The sequence below is a fragment of the Podarcis melisellensis genome (assembly GCF_964234715.1).
Source record: "Podarcis melisellensis genome assembly, chromosome: 4".
Lineage (NCBI taxonomy): Eukaryota > Metazoa > Chordata > Lepidosauria > Squamata > Lacertidae > Podarcis > Podarcis melisellensis.
The window spans coordinates 77,654,250-77,680,431 of record NC_138531.1 but is presented as its reverse complement, the minus strand read 5'-3'; the positions used below and the strand labels follow the sequence as shown (position 1 = coordinate 77,680,431).

General features: G+C 42.1%; 1 protein-coding gene across 9 annotated transcripts in view; it reads left to right on the top strand.

Annotated features, from left to right (window-relative positions):
- FRY (FRY microtubule binding protein) overlaps positions 1–26,182 on the top strand; it is a 192,863-nt gene that overhangs the window by 153,294 nt on the left and 13,387 nt on the right. For all 9 annotated transcript variants that reach the window (XM_081909290.1, XM_081909288.1, XM_081909289.1 and 6 more), the window contains 14 exons: positions 426–520; positions 3,281–3,888; positions 4,195–4,292; positions 4,390–4,560; positions 6,709–6,849; positions 8,042–8,224; positions 9,137–9,298; positions 9,849–9,923; positions 11,386–11,556; positions 19,638–19,838; positions 20,883–21,044; positions 23,600–23,766; positions 24,256–24,445; positions 25,840–25,989. In XM_081909290.1, the coding sequence (XP_081765416.1) occupies positions 426–520; positions 3,281–3,888; positions 4,195–4,292; positions 4,390–4,560; positions 6,709–6,849; positions 8,042–8,224; positions 9,137–9,298; positions 9,849–9,923; positions 11,386–11,556; positions 19,638–19,838; positions 20,883–21,044; positions 23,600–23,766; positions 24,256–24,445; positions 25,840–25,989 (2,574 nt within the window). The remainder of the gene's footprint in view (positions 1–425; positions 521–3,280; positions 3,889–4,194; positions 4,293–4,389; positions 4,561–6,708; positions 6,850–8,041; positions 8,225–9,136; positions 9,299–9,848; positions 9,924–11,385; positions 11,557–19,637; positions 19,839–20,882; positions 21,045–23,599; positions 23,767–24,255; positions 24,446–25,839; positions 25,990–26,182) is intronic.

Here is a 26,182-nt window from a genome sequence, read left to right as displayed (position 1 = left end):
GCAGGTCTTATATCTTTCCTGACATCTCATGCACTGTGGAAACTATCCAGTGTGGCTCAAGGTCTGAGAAGGTGCTCACTATGAGTTTTTTACCAAAGGAGTGATAGCAGGGATATGAATCACATGCACCGACTTTTAGTTTCTTTTGTTCACACATTAATGAAACTGGATTAATGAACCTGAAGTCATGCTTGCTTAATGAATTAAATAATTAGCTAATATTTATGTTTATCAAACTATCCAGAACTAGCCATTCGTCATAAACGGTCCGTCTTTTTCAGAGTTTAGTTCCAGGGGTCAAATAACTGTGATTAACAGCATTATGTGAGAAACGCTAAACGTTAGGCAGCAGGCATGTTCAATACTTGCTGAGGAGGGCTGGGCATTCATACTTAAGTAACCATCTTTCTGCATTTTTTTGGCAGGGCTACGTTATGGAAGCGCTGCTGACGTTAGAGGCTACTGTGGATAATCTGTACGACTGCCTGAAGAACAGTGATCTTTTGACAGTTTTGTCTCGGTAGGAGCTTTGCCTCTTAGTTATAAGGGCCCTTTCAGTAAAACTCCCAGGTTATTAAGGCAGAACACTCTCTGAACTGCACAGGGAAAGCTGCACAAATAACTTAACTCAAACCCCATTGTTAAAACAGGCTGTGTACAAGTAATCTAAATTAGCAGCATAGTCCTTGTTATATCTGTAACACTGTCATGAAAGGCTATATAATAACGCATACTATAAGGGGGAAAGAGAGGGCATTCATGAGATCTCTTAAGCCAAGAAGTCTAGCTGTGCAAAACTGCCAGTTATGGGGCAGAGACGCTGCAACACACACACACCCAACATTTTGTTGATTATTTTGCCTAGCTCAGCACCAAAAACCATGCAACTCACTGCTCTTGCACAACACAGTAAGCCCACAACTTACGCACATTTACTGTACTTTTATAAGACGCCCCCTATTTTGGGGGACTCAAAATTAAGAAAATGGGATTTCCCAGAGTTGTTGAGCTTTTTGGGGGGGGATTGCCAAAAATCGTTCACCAGCATCACCTACATTGCCACTCACATGCGTCACAAAAACAAGCTATTGTCTGTCCCCTCACCGGCAGAAGCCGCCTATTGCCCGCCCAATTGCTGCAGCAACAGCCAATCAACAACACCCCTTGAGGCAGCCACCAGTAACACGTCCAATAGCCGCTGACAATCTCTGCTCATGGCATCAACCAATCCCATGTCTCTCCCCCCCCCCCCCGTGCACTACCCCCGATTGTGAACATAATTTTCTAAGAATAAAGCCTCGTCTTATACACGGAAAAGTATGGTAACTTGTGCCCATTCAGCTTTACACACATTACAAAAAGTTTTTTTTTAAATCAATAAGGGGGTAGGAAGGGGGAGGGTGCCTGAGAAAAAAAGACTTTGGCAATCCCGCCCACCATTGAACCCAATGTGTTCTGATTATACACTATTTTGGCTTTAGGCGCCATCGCTGTAATGTAACCCCCAGTGTAAGTTGCAGGTTCACCAAAAGAAGTTGGCACAATAAAGTTTGAATTATTGTCCATTTCCATCTCAGGGTTATACACAATGTTTAAGGGTAAGTGGGACCAGAAGTCAATGATGTATGAGTGTTATTTACCTCATCTTTTTAAAACAAATCAATTACAGAAAAAGAGAAAAATATACAAAAGCAAAATCCCAACTCACCCCCCCCCCCCCCGTGGATCAATCTAGTTAAGTTTACCAAAGTCCAATCTGTGATATCAGTAGTTGCCATTCTTCATGGTTATCAGTAAAGTATTCTATTTATCTTTGAGCATATTTCTTCCCATATTTCTTCCCTCTCCCATCTCAGTTGTGCCACTTAACTTCAGGAGGTTGGAAGCACTGACTTTGGGGATACAGAACGGAACTGCGACTAGTGGGAAGGGGGAGAAAACACCCTCCTTTCTTCCTTCCCAGCAATGGTGACCTCTGTTCCCATTGTGTCACCAATCACAGCAGTTTTGCTAATCCTTTCAAACAGCAGAATGATGGGCATTTTATTTAAATGGCCCACAGAGGAAACTATTCTGCTGGGTGCCACATGAATGGCCGTGTTTGGCTTTGACTCGGTGTCATATTGTCAAGGCTGGGTTTCATGTGCATCTGCGTCGACAGATCTCTGACACAACTCTTTCATGAGCATTCCTTTACCCCCCCCCTTTAATAAATTTGCGGTGATGGTTCTTAGAATGTGGAGGATGATGGGATACAGAGTCCAGTTTGTCTGTGTTGTCCTTGTTTGATTTGCTTTTTCAGAGGCAATGGCCAAGTCCTCCCAGTCTAATCAAGGTAGACTTTGCCTTGGAGGGATGTCATTTCCTATCACCTGTTAGAGAAAAGTGGAGAACTGAAAAGTTAGATGGCATGCATCCATTCCATATATGCAGCCATGGAGAGATTGCTGCTAACCTGCCCCTTCTGTGTGAAACTTGCCCAGTATATTATCTTACCTAAAAGCCTAACCTTATTTGGCAGCTGGGCAGGCAGCAAAAGTCCTCAGAATGAGGGTCCCTCCTAGTCTAATTGAAGACTTACCCAACAGCTAGGAATGGAGCTCATTCCTGGCCCAAGCCAGCTTTCTCAGCAAAAAAATTCCTACATATATGCCTCATGTAGCTACACTGCAGACCACAACCCAAAGCCTGCCCACTAGACAGTAGTCTTCACCTTGTGGCTGGGTTTGCCAATGATTGCATCAATTTCTATTTGCATCTAATTTACCCATATTTTCCTTTTGGTTTATATCTTCTTGAGGTATAGGCTGTGTATATTCTGCCCTAAAAAATAAATAAATAACCAAATTCTGCACCCAAGTAAACCATATCCTCTAATCAAAATTCTCAAATCTATAAAAATTACGTTCATTAACATACTTGCACATTTTTGCTCCTTTCCCTCAGTGTATTGTGTTTCTGCAAATCGTGTAAAGGCAGCAAAGCTTTATTCTCCATAATACAAAGTACACTGAGACCCTAAGTCTAGAACTGGGCCTTCCAAAATTGCTCTTAATGCCGTCGTCTGGACTCCGAAGTGTGCTAATGAGTTCTCCTATTTGCATGTAGAGGAAAAAAGGAAGGGGAATTGACTTAACTGCTGAGAAGTATTTGGAGTGGGATTGCATGAGTGAGGCCTTCTTACTTTTGAGGTGAATTGGGCAGCTCCTGTTCACATGGATCTCCAGGTACTGGGGCCCAGTAACGTTTGTTTTGTTTTGTTTTGTTTTGTTTTGCTTAGTTCATCATCACCAGATTTAACCTCAAGTTCAAAGCTGACCGCAAATCGGAAGAGTACAGGGCAGCTGAATGTCAATGCGGGAGCTTCAGGTGGCAACACGGCAACCGCTGAGCGCAGCAGGCACCAGAGGAGCTTTTCAGTGCCAAAAAAGTTTGGGGATGTGGACCGATCCTCCGACCCACCTCGCAGTGCCACCCTCGACAGGATACAGGCTTGCACTCAGCAGGGCCTCTCCCCCAAAACCCGGAGCTCGTCCTCTTTAAAAGACAGCCTCACAGACCCTAACAATATTAACAACCCTACGAACCTGTTAGCCACCATCTTCTGGGTTGCTGTAGCTTTGATGGAATCCGATTTTGAGTTTGAATATCTAATGGCGCTGAGGTTGCTGAATAAGCTGCTTGTTCATTTGCCACTGGATAAAGTGGAAAACAGAGAAAAGCTAGAAAAGCTGCAAGGGCAGTTGAAATGGACAGATTTCTCAGGGCTCCAGCAGCTACTGCTGAAAGGTTTCACTTCCCTTACCACCACAGACCTTACGCTGCAGCTCTTCAGTTTGTTGACCCCGGTTTCACGCGTGTCCATGGTGGATTCCTCCCAAGCCATAGGTACAGTCGATAGATGTTTTGTTTCATTGATTGATTGCGTTTCCTCTACATTTTTAGCTAAAAGGTCAAGTATCTTTTATAAGGAATATGTCCCTCATAGCAATTGATAATAATCATTATGTTTTGCATATAAGAAACTAATCCTCCAAATATAATATCACACTACATGCGCTTGACACGTTTTTATGTAAATACAGGATGTTTTAAAGTGGAGGTATATATGCCTTTATTATGACAGCATACAGTACAGTTTGAAATCTGTATTATTCATGCCTTCTCAAATTTCTCCTTTTTTGTGTGCGCCAGGATTTCCATTGAATGTTCTGTGCCTCCTGCCTCATTTAATTCAGCACTTTGATGGCCCAAATCAGTTCTGCAAGGATATCGCAGAAAGGATTGCTCAGGTACCACCCGTCTTCAATTCAATTAGGTCTAATTAAATTCCAAAATTGTTTTTGGATCGCTGTTAACATCACTTTCATGTTCCCTATATGTCATCAGGTCTGTCTAGAAGAAAAGAACCCCAAGCTGTCAAACCTAGCCCATGTCATGACTCTTTATAAAACTCACAGCTACACGAGAGACTGTGCAACCTGGGTCAACGTCGTTTGCCGTTACCTGCATGAAACGTTTGCTGATACTACTCTGAACATGGTTACGTATTTAGCTGAGGTATGTTTCTACTGCTCAGTCTTGTTTCTCTCTTCTACTAGCAGCTAACCTAAGGCTGTAATCTTAACCCATTTATCTGGGAGTAAGCCCCATTGAAATGAATTGGGTTTAGTTCTGGTTAGGGGTTGCACATTATGTTCCCAAATATTCAGCGAATGAATTCCTGTGTATTTGTGTGTGTACTTGTGTAGGTGTGAATATAATAATAATATAATTGGCCCAAAGGCTAGGAATGCCTCCCCCAGGAGACTCTGAGAACAGATCTTAACCATTAAAAATAAATAAATTAGAACGAATGCATAATAAACAGCAGACATTGTATAACCTCTGTGCAAGCAAATCAGGATGAATGCTCAATAAACCTGTTTTCCAGAGGCACCTTCTCTCGTACACACACATAAACAGCAGAAACACTCTCTTTCTCTGAACTGTTTGAGAGACACAGCTCCCTCATTACAGCGCTGTGACAGGGAGGATAGGAAACACTCTATTTTGCTGTTCACAGATAGTTCTCTGCAGCGTAAATGACTGTTTCTAGCCCTCCCCATTACAGTGATGTGATAGGGTGCCTGCTTCTGACGTCACAAAGATGCCTCTTCCACTTGCATACTGTCAGGTTAGAGGTGTTCAGGGAAAAGAATGGATTTCTCCCTCCTATTTCCTGAGAACCTCCAACCTGGCGGTAGATGCACACAAGAGGACAAAGCGAAGTTTTTGCAAGGTGGGGAACAGGTGCCTTTGGAATGCATTGATTTGACTGTGGCTTGAAGGACCAGTTGAAATGACTTGGCAGGCCCCCTTCGGACTGTGGGTTCACCATCCCTGCTCTAAAGGTTGCCAGGGATGCTGTTGCAGTGTGCAATGAAAGTTTACGAAACAAAGCATTGTGACTAATCAAGTCTATGGGTTTGTGAAACTTACTTGGGATAAGTTCCATTGAAATTAATGGAACCGACTTCTGCATAAACTTGCATTCTTTTTGAAATGTACTTCAGCGTAAGCCTAGCCCAGGCATAGCCCAGGTGTTTTGGGACTACAACTCCCATCATCTCTAGCTAACAGGACCAGTGGTCAGGGATGATGGGAATTGTCATCTCAAAACATCTGGAGGGCCAAGTTTGCCTATGCCTGGCATAGACTTGTGACGTACAGTTTTTGATAAAATATCAGCCTCTTTTGAGCAAACCAGAGTTTCCTTGCTTCTATGATTGGAGTGCAAGAAAAACTGTCATCTTGCCTCTCCTACAGCATTGTTTTGATTATGCTGATTTATCATCCTGGACAGTACAAGGAATGTATACACAAGTGAGTTCTTTTTCCATGTATTAGAATTGTTATGATAGTTCCTGTGACTGTTCACTGAGAACCAGAATAGCATTACTAAGTGTTATATTATTTTGATTTATATAAATATGGAGCTCTTGGTATTCCTTTCCACAACTTGGGTCTGGACACTCAAGTTTGTTTGAAGGACATGCAAAATAGAAGCAAGAAAACACCTGAAAGTCTCCTTGGAAATTTAAAAAGCAGTAATGGCACCAGCTTTTGAAAGTTAGCACATTTGCTTTTGAAGCACCAACATGGCCAGAGGTTAGCAATGGTGGAAGAAGGCTAAACAAGGAAGTTGTGGGTAGGCTGGCTTAGATCATGAACTATGAGGATGTTTAGGTTCCATAGGTTAATTTTTTATTGTAAAAGTCAGCGCAAAGTGAGTTCCTTCAGAACGTTGCATCTGAGTTTCATAATGAAATAGATTATCTGTATGTAGCCATGTGCACTAATGTGCTAGATTCTAACCTATGATCTTCAGAGTTATTATCCAGCAGCTGGATTCAACTAAATAGGTGTACTAGCGGGAGCCAGTTCAACAAGTCCCACTAGTGCAATGGGACTCTTCCACACACACACCATGTGCCTGCTACACTCCCCAAATCTTCTCTGGGAGTGGGAGAACCCCCATAACAAGTGCAAGGCGGGAGGGGAGGAGAGGTTATTCCACCAGATAAACTGAAATGCTAGCACTGATGGAATGATTAGGAAAGTGAAACATTGTGTTCCTCCCACATCTCTCACCATTTTACCTCTTTAACAGCAAAATTGGTGTGTTTTTAATATAAGGATTATGATTTTGTTTATGTTTTCTCACAGCTGCTGGAAAAGGGGCTTCCCAGCATGCAACAGTCCCTTTTGCAGATAATCTATAGTCTTCTTAGTTATATGGACCTATCAGGCATTCCCGTAAAACAGTTTAACATGGAGGTGTTAAAGACCATTGAAAAATATGTGCAGGTAAGTATTGCATGCACCTCATAGAGATTGTATAAAAAACCAGTTCTTATTCACTCATTTAAAAAAGGATTTATATGGACTCACATAAAATATAAAGACCTCATGTAACCTAGCTTTCCCTTTCACTCCTAAGTTAGTGGCAAGTCAAACCTTTCCTCTGAAATGTGGCAGACTATCACATGAGAAATAGGAAGGGGGAATTTTGGGGAAGTGGAGGAGAAAACACAGACCAGGCTTGTTCACATAGTGCCAAGCGATGCTTTGGCCATTGTGTCTGATTTGCTGCATGTATGCTGCGGCTAGAGGTGGTTTTGGGGTAGCATGACCAGATTGACCTCATTGGGTGCCGTGCTGCAGGGGCACCACAACAATGCTGTAGAAAGAGGAGCGTGAGAGGCAGGGGGCACCAAATCTTAGCCTTGCACAGGGTGCTGCTGAAATTTGAAACTCCAAAGTCCACCACTGCTGCTTTAGTCAGTCCCAGACATTAAATCCAAATTCTGCATTCAGAATCAGTTGCAGAATTCACACCCAGAATAGCATGCATTTACTCATTCGTCCTGCTTCTGAGATACATATTTCCAGACAATTTGGCATTTTTCTGCAAGGAGTAATGGAAAGCACAAACAAAAGGCAAAAGTACTGCAGTTATCACTGCATTCCAGATCCCCTTTTCCCCCCTTCATCCTTAACCTGTCACTCAGGAAGGATCCTGGTTCAGGGAAATGTTTGTGCAGTTAAATTATACTTGAAATAAAATCAGACTGCTGTCCAAACACTACCCAAGTTTTCTTTGCTTTTTGCTGGAAACACAAAGGTTAGAAATGATTTCAACAAGAGGCAAGAATGTAAGAATGTAAAATTCTGTGCCAGCGTGACAGGAAAAAATATTCAAAGCTGATTCAGTCCTCTTTATTCTCAGTTGGAGAATTAATTCACGGTCTGAAAAGGATGATAATATACTATAATAATATTCTCATTTAACTCTGTGCAGTATATATGCATTCCGTGTATATATTATCAAACCTGTATTGCATTTGAAACTAGTATTATTACTAAGCACCCAAATTGTTATGTTGTATTTAATTAATAGTAAGTAATTTTATTGTGTGTGATGTTCTTCCTCTTCCCGTAGCTTTTTCCCCCCACTTAATATATAATATGCTATATATTTGTGAAAAATTGTTTTCAGAGCATTCACTGGCGAGAAGCCCTAAATATATTGAAGTTGGTAGTTTCGCGCTCAGCAAGCCTGGTTTTGCCCTCCTACCAGCAGCACAGCGATCTTTCAAAAATGGAAATACACCGTGTATGGAACAACGCTTCCAAAGAACTACCTGGGAAAACGTTAGACTTCCATTTTGATATTTCGGAGGTACTATATTTTTGTCACGATAAATCTGTGTGTCTAGTGCATATCCCTTTGAAAGCTGAAGCAAATAGAAATACTGTATCATTTTAAGGCATTTAAACATGGGTTTCAATGAGGCCTGTGGACAAGGTGCTTGGAATTGTGTGGTTGACTACTTGCACTTTGGACTGTTGCCCTTCATGGCTGATAGAAACTAGCAGGCAGGGGACAGCTGCCTGGGCCAGGGTGGGGATTAATGCCTCCTTGTAATGCCTGATTAAAGGAAACAATGGTAAAAACCATTCCTCAAGGAACCCTCCCTGGATTTGGAGAATCTAAGTGACTTCCAGCCAGTTCCCAGTCTCCCTTTCTTGGGCAAACCAGATCCAGGGTTGCCACAGATCAGATCCAGGTGCTCTTGGAGGAGACTTAATTTCTAGAATGATCAACTTCAATTGGGGTTTAGGCCCAGCTTTGACACAGAAACTGATCCCTGTATGATGACCTCTGTTGAGGGGGGGGGGGAATGTGTCCTGTTAATTGTCCTCAACCTCTCGGTGGCTTTCAGTACCATCGACCATGGTATCCTTATGCAATGACTGAGTTAGGGGAGGGTGGCACCGTTTTGTGGTGGTTCTGGTCCTACTTGGATGGTGGTTCCCAGAGGGCGATGCTTAGGGAGTGCTCTTCTGCCCTGCCTTATGGAATTGTAGAATCATCAAATTGTACAGTTGGAAAGAACTCCAAGGGTCATCTGGTCTAACCCTCTGAATTGCAGGGATCTCAGCTAAACCATATTTGGCAGATGGACATCCGACATCTGCTTAAAAACCTCCAAGGAAGGAAAGTCCACCACCTCTCGTGGGTCCAGCGTCAAAAAACTCTTACTGTAAAGCCCTTCAAAATGCTAAATACTATTCATTGTTTTCTTTTAAGACTCCAATTATTGGGAGGCGATATGATGAGCTACAGAGTTCTTCAGGCAGGGATGGAAAGCCTAGAATAATGCCTGTCACTCGTAGCACTTCTTCAACATCTTCTGGGTCTAACTCCAATGTCCTTGTTCCTGTTAGCTGGAAGAGGCCTCAGTATTCTCAGGTAAAATCTAGGGATTATCTGGAGAAGTGCTGTCAGTTGTCCCCCGTGTTACAGAGACCTCTTGATTTCAAGCAGAACTCAGCCCTATGCTGTGGAACACTTTCAGCAGACATCCGGCATACAATCCTCACTTTTGACATTCAGGCATCTCTTGAAGACCTTTTTGTGCTAACAGGCCTATTTTCTTGAGTAGCCCATCATTTTAAAAATTGTTTTGTATTGCTTTAAATTTTTTTAAATGTTCCTGAACCACCCCCTTGATATTTTATGGGAGGGTGATATATAAATACTTTTATAAGTAAACAAAATGCCTACCCAGTTTCAGGAATTGAGCTTTTGAAAAAAATCCTAAAACACCTACAAAAACCTTATCCATATGAAATTATAATAGACAATGTTTGACTAAAATTAGGAGACATCAGGAGTGGAGCTTTTGGTGTTTATTAAATGCTCCCTATTTTTTCTTCTATGATTTGAGCTCTGAAATGTGTGGCATTGCTTAAACTCATTTTTCTTTCTCTCTCTCGGTCTTTCCCCTTTTTAAAAAAAGAAAAGGACAAAAGAAAAGTTAGTGCACGTTCTTACGCTTTGTGGTCAAGAAGTCGGCCTGAGCAAAAACCCTTCGGTAAGTCTCATATTTCTCCTTCTAGGGCTTATTCATAAACAATTCAAAGGTACAGCTCTAAATTTTATCTTCAGTTTGCTGGCATGATGTGACCCTTCCATATTGAATGGTGTTTCTCAGCCAAACGCAAGCAATAGATGTGCCTGTTAAAACATTGTTGTTGGTTTAGGCAAGCCTATCCATACATCTAGATGCTGATGTGTTTTAATCTCTTTTACTGTTAAACTTTAATTATTTTTACATGCTTTAATTGCTTTTAACTGCTCTTTACTGACCACTATAATACTTCTTGCTAGCCAGTAGAGGTTTTACCAGAATCAAGTGGTATATAAATTTTGTTAAGTAACTAAAATAAAATAATGTGTCTACCCACCAACCCACTCCCCTTATCAAGAAATTATCTCTCAACGGCTTTGTTAAGATATGGCTCGCTGGCTAACTCATGTCAGAATTACTTAACTGTTCATTTAGGCATTGTGACTATTTGCCTCTGACCGTTATACTTCCTGAACATTTTAGAAATTTGAAAATTCAAAGTCCATTTTGGCTGATACATATGGGAACAAAATAGAAGATAAAACAGTAGGGTAGAAATGAAACCCTGGTTGTTGGAATTCCTTTTCGGCTAAACATATGGGTCTCAGAGTATGAGTCAGGTCTTCCATAGGTGACAAGAAATGGCTAGTAGTACATCTGTATCACCTGCCTAACATTTCTCAGTCTGCCCACTTTCCCACCCCAAGTTCAAAAATGTACATGCTGCATTTATTTATTTATTTGTTTGTTTGTTTGGGGTGGGGTGGGGTGCCCTTACCCTCCAGTTTTTGTTTTTGCCATTTCCTCTGCTAGAACTGATGCCAATCAGTAACTGTAGAAAATCAGCTGTAAGAGGCAGTTGGAAAAACAGCTGCTGCAGACAGACTTCTCTCTCTCCCACTTTCTCCCTGACCCCCCCCCCACCCTCTCTTGCATCTAAGAGTGTATAGACACAGTCCACAAATAAACTGCCCCCACTGACGGAAAAGCACGAGTGGCACCATGGAATGATGAAGTTCAAGCGTATTTGTAAATAATAACGGCTGAAATGTAACACATTCTAATTTATCTGCATGCTTTCCCTTGTACCAATTGAGAAGCAAAAGGGCTGGCTTCCCCCTTTTCCGTGCCCTTTCCCGCAGTTGCATTCTGTTCCCATAAATGCATATAAATACTAAGGAAGCATCAATCTGCACCCATTAGGAGGTAGCTTGGACGTGTTCCTGCAGCTCATAGTTGCGTCTTAGTATGAGTTTAATCTGAAGGCACCTGTCCAACATAAATAATAAAAAGGAGCCTTCTAAAAATACCCACTGAAGGAATTAGGTGTGTACAGCTTTCTGAAAAGCCCATTAGACTAACAAAAGAGCACCGTAGAGGAAGAGTTTGTTTTGTTTTTAATAGAACCCCCCCCCTTGACTTTTAGGTGATTTTTTCTTCATGTGGAGATTTGGATCTGATTGAGCACCAGACGAGCCTGGTGGCTTCCGAGGACGGAGCCCGCGAGCAAGAGAACATGGACGATTCAAACAGCGAGCAGCAGTTCAGAGTCTTTAGGGATTTCGATTTCCTCGATGTGGAGCTGGAGGACGGGGAGGTATGGTACATTCTCTCTCAACAAACTTTGCTCTTACTGCAGATTAAGCCCCATTTTAGCACTTCCCCAACAGTAAATAATGTCCTCTTTATATTCTAGCAAAGGCTTAGCTGAGCAATGATAAATGTTTACACAGTGTTAGTGTGATAGCCTAACTTTCGGCAGGTTACTATGCCCTTCCTTAAACATACACCTTTTTTTCTCTTTATACGCTTCATTTAAAAACAAAAACAAACCCTCAATACACACTTTAATGCATGCTACAGAAGACTAGGGCTGAACGTTTTAGTGATTTGTACTGATACTAAGGTTTCCGTGCATTAAAATTTTAAAGATTCACTACAGCCAAATGTCTGACATGCCCAATCATTAACAGGATGCATGCTTTGAATTTAATGAACACACTGCACAAGCCATATAATCAGCTGCTTTCATCAGTGCTCTCTCAAAACCTAAGCATAGGCCCATGCATGTGTGTATGTGCATATGTGATGTTTATGCAGCACAAACGCGATGAAATCCCCAGCACTTAAAAGCCCCCGTGCTGTTTTCTGCTCTACTCTATGGTGTTAGCAATTCTCATCAGCTCTCGTAGGAGAAAAACAGAAGCCCGAGGGCCTGCAATCAGGTCTTGGCAGGTAAAAGCCTGTCAGTTTGTCTTTGACCGGAGTTGCTGCGAGGGCATATTATCCAGCTTACATCATATACTTGAAGGGTATTGGAACGCCTTGCTTTTGTTTCTTTTTTTGGTAAGGCGTTTTACTGGTAATGCAGATCTTCTCCCTCTGGGAATAATTATATCGGTTTGACTGGAGAAAACGTCAGCGTTAGGGGCTGGAGGAGGCAAGGCGCTGCCACATCCGTTGCGCCGTGGGGAAAAGGGCGGTTAAGTGAGGAGGAGGGAAAACAGGGCCAGAAAGCAAAGAGGGGCAATTTTGGATAAGCGTTCTCATCCACGAGGGCTTTCGCATGCCACCCTCCCTCTTTTCCTTACACCCGAAAGATAAATTCCCCTAGAGCAGGAGTCACCAACCTAAGGCCCATGGGCCGGAAGCAGCCCGTGGAGGTCGTTTGACCAGCCCACAAGCTGCCCCTGAACCAAGCCGCCCACTCGCGACTGCTCTAAACTAGCACAGCGCAGGGACTCGCTTCTGCGGTGCCAGAAATTGCGTCTGCCAGAAATCACGGGCGCAATCTGGCCCAGGCAAGATAAACCTTGCCGACCCTTGCCCTAGAGTGTGTCCCAGGCCAACCTGTGATCTGCTGGGCAGTTGCAGCTGGCAGAGTTGCTTATCTGGCTTCTTGACATGGAGGTCACTGTGGTGTCAGGGGCAGATCAACAATAATTAACATGGCTAGCTTTCTATACACAGGCATTTGTTTATTTTAACTTTAAAAAATGCAATCCTCCCCTGCAGCTTGGAGTAGAACAGCAAGAGTGTATATATCCCCTTTGACCTTCCAGATATTGCTGAACAAGAACTCCCATCAGCTCCAGGAAATAATGGCCAAGGGCCAGGGATGATAGGTGTTGTAGTTGGGCAACAGCTGGAGGGCCAGCCTGCCTTGTGGGCTGCATTCTAATGAGTTGGAGGTGTGGGGCTGTGGCTGACTGAAGGATAATAATAATAATAATAATAATAATAATAATAATAATAATAATTTATTATTTATACCCCGCCCATCTGGCTGGGCCTCCCCAGCCACTCTGGGCGGCTTCCATAAAAACCAAAAATACAGTAAAATCACACGTTAAAAACTTCCCTGAACAGGGCTGCCTTAAGATGTCTTCTGAATGTCAGGTAGTTGTTTATTGCTTTGACATCTGCTGGAAGGGCGTTCCACAGGGTGGGCGCCACTACCAAGAAGGCCCTCTGCCTGGTTCCCTGTAGCTTTGCTTCTCGCAATGAGGGAACCGCCAGAAGGCCCTCGGCGCTGGACCTCAGCGTCCGGGCAGAATGATGGGGGTGGAGACGCTCCTTCAGGTATACTGGACCGAGGCCGTTTAGGGCTTTAAAGGTCAGCACCAACACTTTGAATTGTGCTCGGAAACATACTGGGAGCCAATGTAGGTCTTTCAAGACCGGTGTTATATGGTTTCGGCGGCCGCTCCCAGTCACCAGTCTAGCTGCCGCATTCTGGATTAGTTGTAGTTTCCGAGTCACCTTCAAAGGTAGCCCCACGTAGAGTGCATTGCAGTAGTCCAAGCGGGAGATAACCAGAGCATGCACCACTCTGGCGAGACAGTCCGCAGGCAGATAGTGTCTCAGCCTACGTACCAGATGGAGCTGGTAAACAGCTGCCCTGGACACAGATTTGACCTGTGCCTCCATGGACAGCTGTGAGTCCAAAATGACTCCCAGGCTGCGCACCTGGTCCTTCAGGGGCACAGTTACCCCATTCAGGACCAGGGAATCCTCCACACCTGCCCGCCTCCTGTCCCCCAGAAACAGTACTTCTGTCTTGTCAGGATTCAACCTCAATCTGTTAGCCGCCATCCATCCTCCAACCGCCTCCAGACACTCACACAGGATGAAACTCCTTAGTGCACCTTAATGAGTAAAGTCAATTAGGCGGCTCAGCTGCGATACAAAATGGTTACAATGGGGCAACAGCTGGATAAGCAGCAATTAAACTAGTAAAAAAAAGAATTCAAATAAGTAGCCAGTCACTCCAGAAGTAAATTCCTTCGGGGACTGAAGAATAGCAAGCTGCTGGGGAAGGTGTCGAGATAGCTCCATAAGGCTGTCCTATATTAGCCCTTTAATAGCTCCAGTCCAGTAATTCTATTAGGATAGAGCTAGCAAACGATACAAGGAGCAACAGCATACTAGATGTCTTATCAGAGGAGCACTGGATTTTCATGGTACTTGCTTGAAGAGGTTGTAAGTAGCACAGCAATAAAATATATAAATATAATTGAGAAATAAAGTAAGTATTGTTTCTTTCCAGGGGGGAAATCAGAAGGAAATTGCCACCTAGCTAATGCTATCCTAGCTTTCTTTAATATATTCTCTTTAAAACCTGTGTGACTAACTCAGTTTAGTGTGTGAGAATAGATCTTTGGTTTGCATGATTTAGAATTTGTGCTCAGACTGGTATTAAATCCATTTGTAGTGAAATCCTGTGCATGTTGACTCAGCAGTATGTTCCCCTGCGGACAAAGGGGTTTGCTATGAGTAAGACTTCCCTTGCTTGCACCTGAAGAGACTTTGTCTCTTTTCAAGAAGCCAGCTTTTAATAGACTTTATGAAATAGCTTTTAAAGAGTAATTATGGATTGGTTTGTCGTACTACAGGCAAACACTGGTTGCCACAAATGAGTAGTACAAATGGAGAAATTATGGTGCTGCTGTTTGGCTCATGCAACAGGGCTTCCCTCTCCTCTCCTCTTCCCTTCAACTTCCCACACACACTCAAAATCTGCTCTGGGGTTCTGGGGAGCCCATTGCACAAGTAGAACCTCATGCTATAGGAATCCTAAATTATTTATTGACTTCTATGCCACCTAATAGGGGCACGGGTGGCGCTGTGGTTTAAACCACAGAGCCTAGGACTTGCCGATCAGAAGGTCGGCGGTTCGAATCCCTGCAACGGGGTGAGCTCCCATTACTCAGTCCCTGCTCCTGCCAACCTAGCAGTTCGAAATCACGTCAAAGTGCAGGTAGATAAATAGGTACCGCTCCGGCAGGAAGGTAAAGGGTGTTTCCGTGCACTACTCTGGTTCTCCAGAAGTGGCTTAGTCCTGCTGGCCACATGACCCAGAAAAACTGCGGACAAACGCCGGCTCCCTTGGCCAGTAAAGCGAGATGAGCGCCGTAACCCCAGAGTCATCTACGACTGGACTTAACTGTCAAGGGTCCTTTATCTCTACCTTTACCTTTTGGGTAGTTTAGTATGCCAGCTTTGTAACCCCTCATTTGGGTATATTATGAAATGCAGCAGAGGTTGCTTTGTAAGTAATGCTAATCTGAGAATCCTTAAAAGTGAAACTAAATTTGGCAGAAATCTCACCCCGGCCCAGCTACTAGGCCAAAGGAAAGGGGGGAGGAGATGTGTGAGTCTGGCAATTTGCTTGGGTTTGCTGAGACTCATCCATGTAACACCAAACCATGGTTTATTGTTTTACGTGCCCTTTCTGCAATGCTTTGTCCAGGAAGGCTTGCCAGGCGAAAACATTCCTCTCCTCTGAGGCCTTTAACTAATTAAATAATCTATGGCCTTTTAAAGGGGGGGCATTGCTTTTGTTTGTTACTATGTTGTGCATTTTTGTGTTTTTTTAATATATATTGTAAACAGTCCTGTGATCCTCAGATGAAGGATGGTGTAGAAATTTAATAAATAATAAATATTGTTACTTGCAGGTATGGCCACTGTGCCTCCTAATATGGGTTTGGAATACTGCTGATTTCTTAACCATAGTTAAGAAATTGAGTGAGCTGCAGCTGCTTTTCAGCCAGTGTTTGCACATGCACTTCAGCTATTATCTGCAGTATTCAGACACACAGCTTTGTTTGCTGCTGTAGACAAAGGAGTGAGGTGGACAAAAGGAGCTGTTATACCTACTTTGCACATTTTGGTGCAGTTCTCTGGGTTATAAACAGGCCATCCCATTTCTGTGAATGCATTTCATGCATTTATTTAAAAAAAATACACCAATTTTCTCTCAAAAATATAATGCTGTTCACCCACTAGTTTCAGGAGGAATAGCAATTATTCTGTCAGGAATCTGAACGGAAATAGCAGAGGGGCTTTCCCCTTTACTTAGATAGTTCAAACTGGGGACTTAGTTAACTGTACGGTGTCTGAAATACCGCAGGACCTCTCAACCGTTCCAGGTTTCACATGGGAAGTTTGAATCTTGTGACCCGTATTCAGAGTTTACATGTAGGGAACAGGCTAGCTCCAGGCTGGAATGATTGCTTTGAAGATACAAAGCCTTCAAAAGTGGAGTATATAATGGAAAAACACATTCATTCTTAACAATAGCAGTATTATTAGGCAGTGCTGTAACGTGTTTCCTGTTATTGAATCTTAACGTCTTTGCCCTGAAATGCCTTAACAAATAGCTTTTAAAACAATTAAAAACATAGAAGCAACTTTCGGCTTGACAGAAGTGGTGACTATTTGTTTCACCGTGCAATCCTGCATGGAAATAAGTCCCATTGAGTACAATGGCTCTTCCTTCCAGGTAAATTGGTATAGGATTGCTGCTTCAGCGACTTCATAGACCAATAATTTAGACGTGGTAGATCTGAACTTCTTGTACATATATGGGAATTAAACAGTGTTCGGAACTGCTAATATCGTTTTTCCGTACCTTGTTTTCCAGTTGCTCATATCATGCACAGATAAATGCTGATTAGATTATGAACAATCTAAGAGTCACCAGATGCCACGATTCAGTATTTTTTAATTAGGTTGTGAAATCAGTATCATGGTATTTTTAAGCTTCTGTAAAGTTACAAGAAGGGATAAGTTTATCAGTTTAGTAGCATTCATTTAGATTGTAGGGAAAATGTCTATAAAGAGTTTGTTTAAATTAAGTATGTTTACAAATACTTTTCTTTATTTGTTTCCTATTTGTTATATCTGCTATTCAGGAACTTCAGGTAAGATAATGCTATTTGAACTCACATGTGCTAGTAGATGTAATGCCTTGTTTGTATCTTGTGATATATTCTGCTTTTTCAGCGTGTGTGTGTGTTATGTGTTTAACGGAGGTTCCACTTCTTGCTATGCTTTAGAAATGTTTTATAGTTCTAAAGAACGAGGAACTGGTTCAAGTGTTAAGTCTACTATAAAATCTCAAGGTGGGGTTCACAGATCTCGTTCACAGTGAGAGCCATGAAATAAAAAAATAATTGGGGAAAGCCCATAATGTTGCATTATAAGAAAAATTATTATTTTACTTATTCAATTTATATTCTGCCTTGCCTCCCATTGAAAGCCTAGGGTGAATGGGAGTTGCCTGTTCATCTGCTTTTCCCATTCTTTGCAATCTTTGAACCTTGACTAGGTTCTAAGTGGCATATAATTGTGGTTAGGTTTTTTAATTTTTTAAAAAACATACTGTATATATGAATATATGTACAAGTGTTTATTCCAGCTATTTGTGCAAAAAAAAAAGAGTTCAAATTATATATAGAATTGCATAGCTTGATTCTTGCTGAATAAAACCGAGGTCTTTAATGGTAATGCTTAAGAGATCCTGCCAGCTTAAATCTCTGTGCCAATTCCAAACATTTAACAGGAATAGGGAAAGGCTGCAATTCTGCCTTGCATGCAGAAGGTTCCCAGGTCCAGTCCCCAAAATTTCCAGGTAGTGCTGAGAGCGTCCCCTGCCACTTACATGCGTTTAACATGTGCATGTTCAGCTTTACACACGCGACAAATGTAAAAAATAATAATAAGTAGAAAGGGGATGAGCATCCAGGGAAAATAACTTTGGCAATCCCACCTAACGGGTTTTGACCATATGCGTTTTTGGCGTTACAGTGGTGCCTCGCTAGACGAAAAGAATTCGTTCCGCGATTCTCTTCGTCTAGCGGTTTTTTCGTCTTGCGAAGCAAGCCCATTGACAGCTTAGCGGATTAGTGCTAGAGCTGTCAAGCGGCTTCCAGCGATCAGCTGTTAAGCGGCTTATCAGCGGAACAGCTAATAAGCGACTTAGCGGCTTAGGAAAAGGGCGAAAAAAGAAGAAGAAAAAACGCCGGGGGACGCAAGATTTTTTCGTCTTGTGAAGCAACCCCATAGGGAAATTCGTTTTGCGAAGCGCCTCCAAAACGGAAAACCCTTTTGTCTAGCGGGTTTTTCGTCTTGCGGGGCACCACTGTAGGTGCAATCTCTGGAACGCAATCCCCCAGATAAGTTGTGGGCTTACTGCATTCCATTACTCCAATGTTAAAATGCTCAAATAAGTAAAAGGTTTACATTTGAGCAAATGCAATAATGACAACTGTCAGTTTTTTATGGTAAAATCCAGATTTCTCCTCACCAAACATGCCTGAGGAATTGGGAGTCATAGTTAGATCTGCTTACCAGCCCCGATCTTTACTGAAACATTAAAATTTGGGTTTCTACATTTGCTTCAGTGCTACCTGCCAATATCTTAAATGTTGCTTTATTAGTAAGTATATTACTGGCAAAAATGTCCCACAAATACTCAGGCTCCATTTCCAGAATCATACATGTCTCAGTGGCTGAGGCTACAATCCTAAACATGCTTATTAAAGAGTAAGTTCCACTGAACATAGGGGAACTTACTTCTGAGTAAACAAGTATAGGATTGTGCTGTAAAACCTAAACTAGGAGTAAAACAGAGCATGTCTTTGTTTATCTTTTTAAAAAAAATGTCAAAAATAAAATGGTTTTAATTTTTTTTTAAAAAAAATTGTTCCTATGAAATTAATGTCTAATCTGTAAAGCAAAAGCGGGATTAAAACCGAAGGCTCTGCTGATTTGACACCTTGCATTGTGCATGCTAAACTGAAAGTGTTAGCTCTGCCTTCACTCTGCACTTGAGTATTGTGTTCATGTGTGTCGTACAGAAAACCTGGAATATTTTGCCTGAGGTTTGCTATTGTACCCTTTTCATAAACACATAATGCATAAAATAGCAATCGATGAAAACAATTTTGCTGCTGTTCCAACAGTTTACGATAATTTCAGTGGACATAAATGCTGTCCAGCGGGTAGTGCCGTTTACTTTTAAATGGGGGTGTAGCTCCCCCATGGTCCTCAAAGTGCACCTCCCCATTGAAGATCAAAAGTTGACATGCAGGCGACTTTTTGGGTGGTGAAGAAGGGATTTGTTGACCACAATGTTGTCAGCTCCCTTTAGGAATTGCTGTTGCTTCATCTTTCTGGATTATTCATATTTATGGATTATTATTATTATTATTATTATTATTATTATTATTATTCATATATTGCTAATTTATATGAAAAATAATTTTGCAGCTAAAAGTCAGTCTAACTTTCTTTAAATCCTTACTGACCTTATGAAATGTTGCTAAATAAAGCTTTGGGGGGGTGGAGATTTGTTGTGGCAGAGAAAACAAACCAATGCTGTGATTGCAGGGTGAAAGCATGGACAATTTCAACTGGGGAGTGCGCAGGCGTTCTCTTGATAGTCTGGACAAGTGTGATATGCAGCTTCTGGAAGAAAGCCAGCTTTCAGGAAGTACACCCAGCCTAAACAAAATAAACCATGAAGATTCGGATGAGTCATCGGAGGAGGAAGACCTAACAACAAGTCAAATTCTAGAACAGTCGCAACTAGTAAGTAGTTAAATTATAGGCTGCTGGAAGATATATATATGATTCTTACACTTAAACTGATTACTAGCAACACAGAAAGGGTTAGACCTTACATTCTTAAGAAGAGGGTTCTTCTTAATTTTCTTTTCATAGTTGGCAAACATAAAAAGATTCAGGCAGCAATTCAGGAGTAAGCTCCGTTGGATCCAGTTGAGCCTACTTCTCAGTAGACATATATAGGATTGCACGGTTAGAGGCAAGTTCTGCATACAGAAAATATCAAATGTGATAAGTGGGTCTTTATTCCATTTGTTACTATATGTCACATTCAGTTACAGTGGTGCCCCGCAAGACGAACGCCTCGCAAGACGAAAAACCCGCTAGACGAAAGGGTTTTCCGTTTTGGAGGCGCTTCGTAAAACGAATTCCCCTACGGGGTTGCTTCGCAAGATGAAAAAAATCTTGCATCCCCCTGCGGGTTTTTTTCGCTTTTTTCTTCCTTTTTTTAAGCCGCTAAGCCGCTTATCAGCTGTTCCGCTGATAAGCCGCTTAACAGCTGATCGCTGGAAGCCGCTTGACAGCTGTAGCGCTAATCCGCTAAGCTGTCAATGGGCTTGCTTCGCAAGACGAAAAAACCGCTATACGAAGAGCCTCACGGAACGGATTAATTTCGTCTTGCGAGGCACCACTGTAAATGCCCCCCTTGAACTCTCCCCCCCATTTGATAATGTAACTTTTGTTTTCCGTAAAACATCAAAAAGGAAGGAAAGCAATAACCTGGAATATACACAGAAAGCTTAATGGAATTCATAAAATCACAAGCTTAAACTGTTTAGTGATCACTAGTGGAGAATATTACATTATTTTCAATATTATTATTTAGAGGCTCTTCATAGGAAAATGGTGTCATTTGCTGGACACAATCCACACCAGTTTGCTTTGCGCACACTCCACTGAAAATGAACAACGCAAGGGTTTGTGAAGCTCCCGTTTCATTTCAGTGTCGCTTCTTCAGGAGGGATTCCATCCTGCCTTTAGCTTTAGCCTTGTTCCTTCTTTTAACAGATCATGACACTTTCCCCTTCTGAGGACACAAACCACATTGACTCTCTTTCCACACCGTGTGAAGCATCTTCAACAGCTCCGCCTCCTTTCAGTTCAAGAACTTCCAGTTCTAATGCTTCTTTGCCTGAAATGAATAATCTCCAGGTGTCTGAAGGCTCAAAGGTGAATGAATTTTATCTAAGCAATTTTATTAAATAGAGGGGGAGCGGTGGTTTACATCAGATTGTACACTTTGATTCGGCATGTCCAGCTATAATTAGTGTCGATTAAAATGTACGAGTTTCTCAGCCTTCAGAATTGCCAGCATCATCCTTCCACCAACTTTAATACAGCAGTACCAAAAAAATAAAAATAAAAAATAGTCCTGTGGGTGGAAGCATGAATTCCATTCTCCTCCCCCCACCCTGCAAAAAATGTGGGCGCTGTATTGTGCAGCTGCCTGCCTTGGGCTCCATTCTTGCCTGTTTGGTCTACTTTCAGAATGCTGATTACAGTAATGCACTGACTTTGGTAAATAAAAGAATGTAAATGCTGCTCTGTGTATCTGCCTGAAATGAAGCATGCCGGGGACACAGTTATCAAAGGTTGGTAAAAGTTTAATAGAAATACCATGTATTTGTTTCTGTAGCTTACTTTTTTTTTTGGAAATGCTTCTATTTGAGAAATATTGACAGAGCTGGTAAGTCAAAATAGAGGCAGGCCGCGTTAAATAAGTGCTTTGTATGGGACATTTTGACCACTGCGCCAGTGAAGTGTCAACACTATTGCTTTATGCTGCAGGCATGTTATGATGCCGTAGGGTTAGGGGGGAAAAGCAGGAACAAAAAATGGATCGCTCTATGGGAGAAAGCACTTGTCGCTGCACATGAAGTGTAACCTATCAGTAATGGCAGTAGAAATCGTCTCAGAGAAGTAGGTAGTTAGGTTTTGCCACATTCCGCTAAGTTTGCTTTTCACTGTGTGCAAAAAGCATTTCACTCTTTAAGTTTTGTGTTGCACTGGGGTTGTTCAGGCAGGATCCAAGGGTCATGTGGTGAGTTCCATATGTATAGTGGAGTTTCTGGAATCTGAAACTCAAAGGAAACTCTGGGTGTCCTGCAGTACATCTCAGCGGGCTGTGGTTGGGGAGCAGAACCCAATGAACCTCTGCGGAAACTGGTCACATCCATGCCATGCGTTTGAAGCACATGGTCATCATCCCCTGAGAATCCTGGGAACTATACTCACCCCCTACACAGAGCTGCAGTTCAGAGCACTGTTAACAAACTACAGTTCCCATGATTCTTTGTGGGAAGCCATGTGCTTTAAATGGGACCTGCATCTAGGAAGTGCTGGACTCTGTAGTGGTCTCTAGTACAAAGTGGGGGAGTGCAGGGAACCCACAGTCCTCACACTCCATCAACATACTCACCCAAGGAACCAGGAAACCACATGACCTCCACCCTGGCTCAGGTCCCTATCCTGTTGTCTCTCACACGCACACACATCCCCATGAGCAAAGGCAGCAATGGGCCAGGCTAGAAGTCCAGATCTGGTGGCAAAGCACCTGACTTACCTTAGTCTCCCTTACTGTAGTTTTACTCAAGACTTGGGGAAACATGTGCCCTGGTTTGGGACCCAACTGATAACTATACAACCCTTGCTAGGGCCAGGCTTAGTGTTCTCCTTAGAGAGCCAATTCCTGGGTCCAGTAATGATGCTGATAACAATCAAGAAATGGCCATAAATTGTTAAATGGTCCTGCTGACCCAAAACTTTCTGTAGATTCAATGAACATCTAAAATTCAGATATCTATCTTAGATTTTCACTTTATTCCTAGGGGGTTACCATGCCACCAGATGCAAATATAGGCTACTGTTCTTGGGAATGCAAACAAGAGTGTGTGTCCTACTGAAGGTCCAGCCAACTGCTATGCAGATTGACCCTATACCACACCAACAGGGATCAAGAATTCTGTAGTCTTGGAGACCACAGAAAGAACCACCCATAATAAACATAGAATCATAGAGTTGGAAGAGACCACAAGGGCCATCAAGTCCAACCCCCTGCCAAGCAGGAAACACCATCAGAACACTCCTGACATATGGTTGTCAAGCCTCTGCTTAAAGACCTCCAAAGAAGGAGACTCCACCTCACTCCTTGGCAGCAAATTCCACTGTCGAACAGCTCTTGCTGTCAGGAAGTTCTTCCTAATGTTTAGGTGGAATCTTCTTTCTTGTAGTTTGGATCCACATATATTGGTCCCTAAATTAGAGTATTCTTAGCTTAATCTTCTGATCCATTTATTCACTTCCCGGGGGGGGGGGGTAGGATATTTTTACCTGGGATCTGTTCTCAAACTCTTCCTAAATACCATATGAGGAGGAAATATAATCTGAACAGGGTCTCTGGGGTAGCAAAGAACCAAGTAACAAGACCCTCATCTTGTGCACAAGGTGTATAAAACAAACAAATGGAACTTCTCTTAAGCTCTCAGTGGAAAGGGATGAGAGATATTTTATTGGGTGTACCTGCTGTAATACATTTGGTATTTCCTGTGCTTTTTGTTTTTGTAGGTTCTGATAGTGGCAGTTCTTTATTGTTTATGGTGTGTTTTACTGCAGATAGCTTGTTTAAAATTTTATTATAGTTTTTAAATTATTGTTACCCGTTCTTGGATCATGAAAGTGATGAAGGGCAGGATAACAATAAATGGTAACCAATTCAATCCCCCCAGACTGAAGGTGCCCAAGAAGAGGAAGATACCTCTGTACAGGAAGATGATCTCTCTGGCTCTACAAATGAACTCCCTGCAGCTTTTGAATACAGCGACAGCTTTAGCCTAGATATGACAGAGACTGAAGAAAAAGGTGACCGGTTGATGGATCAATATGCACTTACCAGGTATGTATGTATTTTTTTATTTTACCTTTTTATATCCTGCTTTTTTATAAAAAAAATATGAAGTGGTTAAATAATAATAATAATAATAAATTCCATAAAACACAGTGAGGCAGTTCAAATGACTAAAATCAATTTCTTAACAATAAAACCGAGAGCAGCAAGATAAAGCAATTCTGATTAAATATACGGAGTCAGTTCTTTAACCTATAAGGGTATGCCTACTATGTGACATTGAACAGGAAATTCTGAGCACAGAATACATGCAGTTACATGGCAGTCCTGAATTTGAGTATAGGGTCAAATCAGGTCATCGGATCCTTTACACTCTGTCCTCATTAAGAGGGCGTAGGCATGGGCACAAAACGGCATGTAGCCTCACTTAACTGTTCTTTTTACTTACTTATTTTTAAGTTTCTTATTTGGAAATATAACAGTAGTAGCGTAGCCTCGCTATTGGCTCTTAACCTAGAATTTGTGGCTTTCTTTCAGTTTTGGAGAAGGCGACAGGAATGTCTCGCCTCCTCCGTCTCCCTTCTTTTCTGCTATCCTGGCTGCATTTCAACCAGCTGCATGTGATGATGCAGAAGAAGCTTGGCGTAGCCATATGAACCAGCTCATGTGTGACTCAGATGGCTCCTGTGCAGTATATACATTTCATGTGTTCTCCTCCCTGTTTAAGGTAAACAAAAAGTGTTCTAGAATCCCACATGACTGACATTTTGTTGAAACCCACAATATGTTCCTTAGACTTTGCAGGTGTCAATAAATCTAGACCCTGATTATTTTTCACAGCCCATCAACATTTATTGGGGGGGCAGGAGGTTTTAATTTTCCAGATCTTGCTGTGTGCCATCAAGCAAAAGTATAATGAGAGTTATTTATTATTGCAGTGGGTTTGATGACAGGTAGACATTGGTCCAAAGAGGCACACTTGGTAAGGTCAAAGAGGGAAGGTGGCCCATTATGCTGGGTTGCAGGTACTTTGTTTTGGATTAAGGAGGGTTAAAATCGCCCTCCCTGGTTTATCTCTTCCCTTCTTAACCCTCAGTATGTGCCCTTCTTTGTTTCCTGAGCTACCAAGGTACTTGTCCCAAGGAATCTATGCCTGGATGTTTCTGGTGTAGGGTTGTAGATATAAGTGCAACTTTGCCATTGCAACCCACAGATTCCAGTGTAGGTTTTTTAAAATTGCTTTGTTAAGTAGGAGAGGCATTAGAAAGGTTTAGTGATAAGGCAATCACTTTTTCCTTTTAGCTCTTCTGCTGTGTGATGTAAGCTGCTTTCTGGGTGGTACTGGCACGCCATGATGCTACTGCTTTAATACCCATGTTCCCACAACAGTTTTCAAGATAAGAGTGAGGATATGTTATCAAATGTTTCCAGTTTCTCAGACGCTCTAAATAAAACCATAGTATGTTTTGGTTCCTACATGGCTTGAGCAGTCCTTAAAAGTAACTCTGTAGTTTACAGCAGAAAACTGTTTAGAAACCATTTAGAAAGCTATTTACAGAAATCTCTCTATCGGCTAGGGAAGCAGGAAGAGAGTCTTGGTGTGCAATAGTTTCCAGATGCAGTTCAGTATGTTGGAACTCTCTCAAGCGGCCCAGGCACCCTTGCCAAGCAGTTCTGGCCAGAGGGGAAAACAAACACAAAGAAGCCTCTCTCATGATTTCCCCTCCTGTAAACTTGGCATCAGAACACTCATTACATTTTTTGATAGACCACTTGACATTGAGTATTAACAAAACAATGCCCAGAATGGGCAGAGAAGTCTCATGTTGGTTGTTACTAGTGACAAAACAGAATGAGCCAATGCTGTACACAGGTTCGGTCTAACAGGAAGGGAGTGAAGGAGGATTACAAAACAAGAAAGCAGGACAGAGAGCTACAGATTGATTGATTGATTGATATTGTGTGTGTGTGTGTGTGTGTGTGTGTGTGTGTGTGTTCGTTCCCCTCTGCAGTATACATAAAGAATGAATGCAGTAGTTGGTGTATACCAAATTAAAATGTACATTAAGTTCTATCATTAAGTTCAGTAGCAAATGTGTTATGCATACTTTTGCTTTATAGAATATTCAGAAAAGATTCTGCTTTCTAACTTGCGATGCTGCCAGCTACCTTGGTGACAATTTGCGAGGAATAGGCTCGAAGTTTGTGAGCTCATCACAGATGCTGACATCATGTTCAGAATGCCCTACCCTTTTTGTAGATGCTGAAACAGTGAGTATTTTTTGCATGACTAACCACATTGAAGTGCCATTCATAAAACTATCAGAGTGGTGAAGACTCGGAAGCTGATTGTATCTTTTCTTGATAGACCTGTCTGGAAACATGTATTGAGACATAATAGGAGACATTAGGTATTTGTTACATTCTAACCAACTGCTTCAGCTCTTCTTCACGCTGGGTGGTT